The 7,321-nt window shown below is 51.8% G+C and overlaps 1 protein-coding gene across 1 annotated transcript in view; it reads right to left on the reverse strand.

The window, feature by feature from the left end:
• LOC134553931 (acid-sensing ion channel 2) overlaps positions 1–4,980 on the reverse strand; it is a 401,966-nt gene extending 396,986 nt beyond the window's left edge. Inside the window, exon 1 of the mRNA XM_063404097.1 lies at positions 4,306–4,980. Coding sequence (XP_063260167.1) covers positions 4,306–4,869 — 564 coding nt within the window. The 5' untranslated portion in view covers positions 4,870–4,980. The remainder of the gene's footprint in view (positions 1–4,305) is intronic.
• Positions 4,981–7,321: the final 2,341 nt, after the last annotated feature.

Consider the following 7,321-nt stretch of genomic DNA (forward strand, 5'->3'; position numbering starts at 1 on the left):
GTGCCCACACCCAGACCCTCAACAGCACCTGCAAAATTGAGATATTCCAGTGCAGACTGGGAAGGTTGCACAGAGACCTGATCTCCTATGGGAAGAACAGTCTGTTTGTATAAAAGTTATCACTGGATTGCACATCTCATTATTGCACATATCATTACGGCACATCTCATTATGGCATCTCAGATTCTGGAGCAAACATTGGAAAAAGTTGTGACTCTCCAGAAAATTGTTAAACAGAAAAGTAATGCTCTTCTGAATCAAGTACACACTATCCTGACTTTTTTCTTGAAGAAAGTGGATGTTGTATAACAGATGAGAATGCATTAGTTAGTCAAAAAAGCCAAAGCTATTCACTAAACATTGTCCTGATAGATACTACAAAGAATGGCAGAAAATACATGTATAGCAAAAGCCAGAGAGATTGACAGAAACTCGTGTCTTAAAATAGCAGTATTCACATGAGATATGCTTCATTATGTGAACCCTGTTGGTCAGAAGGATGTATATTGAAAATAAATGAGTTCTATCCTTCAATTGTCATGGCCACTGGCAATAAATAGACACCTGAAGAGGCAGAGCAGACATAAGGGAAAACTTTGTGTTAGCTTGAATGACTAGATGTGTGAGGAAGCTCAGTCCAACATTGTATTTAGCAAACGACCCGACTGAGGAATGCAGTACTACCCCAGACACCCAGAGCAGACGCCTGGGACATCCCCCAGAGCCACGGCTGGGCTGTGCTGGGCAGGGTTGTGCTGATCAGGAACATTTCTTAGCAAGGCGTGACTGTGGGATCCCATTCCCCTGCCGCTCACATTCCCAGTATCCACTCCCAGGCCATCCCATCCCCCACTCTGTGTTTCCCTCATGGGCTGAAAGGGTTTTCAGAGGTTTTCTCCCCGTTGCCCCCCGTATTTGCTAGGCCACAAACAAAATCCTCCTGCAAGTGTCCCCTGCCACTGCCCAGCTCATCCCAGGGTGGAGCAGTAAAGGACCATGAGCCACACCAGCAGCCCTGGAACAGAGGCTTTGCTCCCCACACCCACAGGAACTCCCAGAGCATCACACTGGTGTGGTGAGGGCTGATGAGCCCAAGCTTTGCCAGGCTCAGCAGCAGTGGGATGGAAGACCTTGATGTCAGGTGGAGCAGCAGGAGCACAGCTCCTCCAGGAAAACGCCATCTGCGAGGTCAGTTCCAACCAGGACCTCCTGGGGGAGCAAGGCAGAAAACAAGGAGGGGATTTCCTCCTCCAAATACTCCAAGGGAATGGTTTTGCTAAAGCATGTTCTGACAATTTTCTCTTCTTCACTTGCCTTGCCTACAGCAGAGCTCTGCATTACCTTCTCTGCTGTTCTGTGTGTGGCAGCATAGGATCAGCACATCCTGCTTAGACCTGGCTGTTCCCTTTGGGGTATTTCTGCAGAAAAGCTGTGGGGACTCACTCCAGTGAGCAGACCTTAATATGGAAAATGTTATCTGAGAGGTATTAGGGGGAGAAGGAACAGGAAGTGTAGGGAAAAAACACAGCTCAAATCCTGTTATTAAAGCAGTGACAGAGGATTTTAACAGGGCAGTGGAGGAGGAAGGAGGGTAAAGTCAAGTGTTTTCAAAGTGCCAAGATGCTGCCATTCCAACTCCTGCTCTCCATGCAGCAGCAGCAGCACTGTGGGCTTTATTCAGGGACACTCTGCACACAAAACCCCCCATGCACCAGAAGGCAGAGCTGACCAGAGACAGCACAGCACTGAATCCTCCAGCAGCACCTTATTGCAGAGTTCCTGTTTGGTGCAGCCCTCTGCTGCAAAGCTCCTGCCTCCTCTGCTGTCAGCTGCCAGAATTTGGGGACAGTATATAAAAACCTTGTAGTTCTTCACCCTGCTGACGTATTGAAGAACTGCCCTGGGATTTACACCCTGTTTCCCTTCAGGAAACAAATCAGGCTTCAGTGATGACTCTTCTCTAGCGGGTGCTGCAGCAGGATGGATGTGCTGTCACTGAGCCCGTGTGCAGCTGCAACAGGTTGGTGGTGATTAAATGCAAAATTCACCCGGGACATGAGGTTCTGATTCAGCCCGAAGGCAGCTCACAGACCTTTACAGCATTCTCCCTGTGGAAACACCTACTCATCCTTCAAACAGACACTTTTTCCTGCCTTTTATCTCCAAGAGGTAAAATCTGGAAGGAAAACAGGGTTGTTGTGTCCGTGTTGAGTGCTGCTTCCTGGATTTCTATAACCTGGGGGCTTACCTGGAGTCAGTGAGAGTGAAGCCCTGACTCTGTGAGAGACAATGTTGTCTTCTGGCTTAAGTAGGAGCTGCTTTGCAGATTGAGCTGAAGTATTGCACTCAATCTCTCACTTTGACAAGGACAAGTGCTGTCAGTCCATAATATCCTGTCTCTTTCTAGCTTGCCCTGATCTGTTTCAGCAGCTAATTTATTTGGCAGACAGGGAATGTTTGTCTTTCTGGAAACTACAGTATCCCCCATGAAAAAAAGAGTAGAAAATCATTGTTTCAGAAGCCATTATCTCAAAAACTCAGTATCCAGGGGTGACACCCTGCTGGGTCCCAGGGGGCTACTAAGAGCTCCTGTCTTCCCTGAGAACAGGACCTGCTTTTTAAAGTTCTTTTTTAAGCCCTGCAGGTGTTTTGAAAGTGCTAGTTGCTTCCTGGCTTTGAGGTTTTTGCCTTTGGCTGGCTCTTATTTCATTCTTGGCAAGTCCACAGGCAGAATACCTCCCAGTCCCCACACTTTGCTACAGTCAAGGGAGGTCTGTCCACCCTCCTGGGATCTGACCTCGCTCTCTGACTCTTCTGTGCCCTGGACTTTTGCATCTATTTCTCCTGTTTCATCCCATTCTCCAGACTTGCTCACGCATGGCTTTTCTTTAGCAAGCTCCTCTCCTTAGAACTTGGTCGACGCCTCCCTACATCTTGGATGACCCAACCCCTGCTGGGACCTGCCCAGGGAGCAGAAACAAGGATGCCTGGATGTCCATTTTGAAATAGGCACAGCGTCGGAGTTATGCGCAGGCAATAACTGAGGCACAAAATTCCATGTTCCTGCTCAGAGGTGTAAAAGAGAGCACAGTTCAGGGGATGACAATGACTTTGGAGCTGGAGTCGGTTGGACTCGTTTGCTCGGAGATCCAAAGCAGCACAAACAGAAAATTTTCCCTTCTCCAAAAACCAGACAAAGATTCTGCTGATGAACCAGGCAATCACAAACCCTGCCCAGGACTTGCTCTCCACAGGACACACTGCAATTAGCAGAACAAGCAGCAGCACTCCCAAGAAACAACCACCTGAAACCTGTAACATTCCTGACTCCAGGATCACAGAGCCAAGGCACTGCCCCGCCTGGCCTGAGAGCACAGTGGGACTTAACCCAGACCCCAGCACCCCCCAGCTCAGCCAGGATGGGGCTCAGCCTCCTCTGCCCCTGCCCAGTCCCCTCACCTGCCCCAGCAGCACACAGGAGCATCACTTCATCCAGACAACCTCCAAGTAATTTTTGTTTTATGCTGACACATTTACCACCACAGCACCCAGGCCAGCCTGCATTGCTATCAGGGTGCCAACCAGAAGCTGGAAACTCAGCAGCAGCTGCTTCCCTCAGGATGCTCAAGTACCCGGCTTGTTCCACTTGTCCCCATCTCAGAGCAGACCGGGATCAGAGCTCAGCTTCTCAGTTGCTTTTCCCCTCCTTTCATCTAACACAGCACAGGAAGGACACAGCACCAGGCAGGTACCCAGCTGCTACCCACACTCCATGCAAACCAGGATTTATGAGCCATAAACACCAGGAACAAGAAAAAAAAATTCCCCTTCCACAGTTCCAGAAAGCTGCAAACACCTGGAGAAACACAGTTGGACACTGCTCAGACCAGCCCCGAGCACCTGTCCTTCTTGTTGGCTCTGTCCAGCCCTCTCTGCTTTCTTCAGCTGGCTGACATCCACTGGCCATGGCAGAGACCCTCAGGCCCCCTGTGATGGCCAGCAGCACCCATCTGGCCCCGAGCAGACACTGAGAACCATGGGCCTTATGCAGGATGGAGGCTGGACCTGCTATAAGCCCCTTGCAGGTCTGGCCCCACGAAACTCCCGTTAGGACTCCAACAAACAAACTTCAGCTCAACAGGCTTCTTCCTGCTCCTCCTCTGCCATGCCAGAGCCTGGCAGCCACGGCCTCATCAAACCGGAGCCACACAGCTTGGCCAGTGATCTGGAGGGCTGTCCTGGTCCTGCAACACCATGGTCCACATGCCCAGAGAAGAGAAAAGCAGAGTGTCTGCTTATACTCACAGTTTTGAAGTCCTTGTGGTTGCACTCCTGGCCTCTGAACTTGCAGTACAGCATCATATCCTTCAGGTCGTGGCCAACCCGTGCCAGGAATTCCTGCATGCTGAAAACCTTGGGTTTATACTGCTTAAAGTTGGCCTTTTCTTGGAGGATGGCTAAGACAGCAGGGTCAGCCAGGTGAGGGTTGGGGATCTGCAGGTTGACGTCCAGCAGAGCCAGGAGCTCCCCAGCATGGTACAGGTCATTGGTGGTGAGCCGGGAGAAGCGGAACTCGTTGAGGTTACAGATGGTGACAGCAGGAAACACAAGGCTGTTTGCCACTACCTCATCCACTTTGGTCACATGCTGGTAGGAGAAGTAAAAAGCCACCCTGTCTGAGCTCTCCACCAGGAGGAGACCCAGTGAGCCCACAAAGGCCAAGGTCCAGAGCAGGCGCCGGATGGTCACTGGCCCGTAGACGAAGACGTGACGGATCCCATGGAGCGTGGTGGTGTTGGCAAAAATCTGGATGCTGGAAGGCTGCAGGCTGCCCATGCTGCCCTCACTGGTGCTGTCCTTCAGATCCATAGTTCATTTAAATCCTGGTCCTGCTTTTTCAGTCAGTCTGGAGGCAGACTGGGATCTGGATCTCTCTCCTCTCTAAAGTAATTACTCCCTTTTAGGGGCAGGCAAGGGAAGCAGAGTGAGACCAGCTGCTGCGAGTTTATCCCACGAGCTCAGCAGTAGCTTTGTCTGGGTAAATATTTATATAAAATCCATTCAAACTCTCGCTCTTGATTTCCTCGGTGCGATAAGGAGGGCTGGTTTTATTTAGGGAGACACCAAGGTGATGTGGAAGAGATGTGGGTGGGCAGTGAAAGCTGAGCCAATGGCAATAAAGTCCTCCCCCTGCACACACACACACGGCACACTCGCGCCGAGGGGAGCTGAGATTAAGCAAGCGAGCCTAAAACAAGTGGAGGCAGCTCGCAGGCTGTTAACTAGTGCAGAAAGCCGAGGATGCTGCTTCCCGGTCTTTAATCCGACCGGGAAACGGTCCCCGAGCTCCGGGGATGCGACTGCAGGATTTAGGCATTTCTCCCCCTCCCCACCTCTCCATTTTGGACAGAAATCACCACCCCGAAAACCCAGCCGGTGCTCTCGGTGTGATTTGCAAGGGAAGGATGGGCAGCTAATTCAGCGGGAGAAACAGGAGAGCAAAAGGGGGAGGGGAAAGGAAAGGCTAAAAAATAAAAGGAAAGGCTGAAAATTACAAGAAAAGGAGGGGATTGCTGTTTGGCTCCGTGCACGTACACACGCAGATTAGAAAGCAGTGGCATGAACCCGCTTCTCCTTCCCACTGCAGCTCCGAGCAAAACCCAGGCAGGGCAAGACCCGGGGAGCGGCAGCGGAGGGGCTGTAGCATCTCTCATTTGTGCTGTCTGTCTGAGAGCTTTCCTTCCCTGCAGGACTTTCAGGGAAAAGCTCTGGGAACCATGAGTCACATACGGATCGGGAGCCACGCAGCAGGGCAGGGAAAGGGGGCTGCGAGCCGAGACCCCTCAGCTGCAGCCTGGGCTGAGCCTGGACGTGGCTGTGGCTTGGCGGGGCCGGGCGGCTGTGCCCAGCAGCCCCTGAGCCCCTCGGCTCAGACCCCCTCGGCTCGGGAAACTCCGAACCAGCAGGATCTCCAGATGCTCTGTTTGCCGCTAGAACGCAGCTGTGACGGATGTTTGGGGAAGGCGCTCCCAGATGTGCATTCGGCTGAGAGGCTGGGAAGGAGGAGGAGGTGGAGGGGACGAAAACTACCCAGGAGATGCTGCAGACCCTGTGACGATGCCTTGGTACAGGAGAGCCTCCGTGGTGCAACGGCAGGAGGGGCAAGGAGGGGGATCCATACCAGAGGGGTGAGGTGCTGGGTCTGAGCAGGGCCAGAGTAACTCCCTTCCACAGCATCTCCATGAACAGAACAGGCTTGCTTTTTTTCAGATCCAGAATTAAACCACTTTAGGGATTTCTGTCTCTGTACAGCATCCAGCTCTACAGCAGGTGAGGGTCCCAGAGCATGGAAGCACCCAGAACGTGACTTTCCCAGCTGGGATGAGATGGGAGCACAGGGTTGAAGCCCACGCAGAGCCTGTCACAGTCTGCAGGGCAATGCCTCATGACTCTCAGCCACCTTTAAAGATTATATGGGATAAAATGAGCCCAGTTTCTGGATTTATCACCCTGAGTGCTGTTACCATGACAACAAACCATTTGCACCATTTGGCCCCTTTCAGGTGCTTGACTTCACTGATGGACCCCCAAGACTCTTGTCCCCAGGCCATGAGCCACCCTGTCCTCCCCCTGATGATTTTCACCCAGAGATAAGATAATTTCAGCTTTGGTCTCTCCACATTTGGCCTTGGCAGCCAAAGGCAAGCCCAGCTGTGACCTCCCCCAGCACGGATGTTCCTATGGGAACATCTCTCAGTCTGAGCTCCCCATACCAGCCCTGCTACGACACTACTTTCTACATTTTACACCAGGGAATCTGAGGCAAAGAGAGGACAAAGGTCTTGGAAACCCTTAGCTGGATTTCCCAGGAGGACTTTTCAGCATACCAGGTTGCTGCCCTGAAGCTGAACCCTTGTTTCATAGCCAGAAGGCTCCAGGACTGTGTTGTCATGGATGGCTGGGGTGCAGAGGGAGCAGGAGCTGCCTCCAGAGTCTCGTTTCCTCTTGTACAAATCCACATCAGCCCTGAAATGCAAAATATGGTCCCTCCTCCTGCATCTGTGCCTGTGAGTGAAGCCAGGCTCTCAATACAGTCCATTGGTGGCTAAACATTCTGCATTACACAGAAATTCAGACAAGGAGAGATGCACAAACCTCCTGCACCTTGTGGTGCCCTTTCCAAGAGAGTGGAAAAGACAGAGCTGAGCACACCCAAAAAGCTATGGCTCAGAATTAAAGCAGCTGAGAACAGAGTGGCGACGGCAACTTTGCTCCTGGCTCCAGACCTTGCTGCCTGTCCGCCCTTGTGCTCACCACTCCT

The sequence above is a fragment of the Prinia subflava genome, chromosome 8 (genome assembly GCF_021018805.1).
Source record: "Prinia subflava isolate CZ2003 ecotype Zambia chromosome 8, Cam_Psub_1.2, whole genome shotgun sequence".
NCBI classification, from domain to species: Eukaryota; Metazoa; Chordata; class Aves; order Passeriformes; family Cisticolidae; genus Prinia; species Prinia subflava.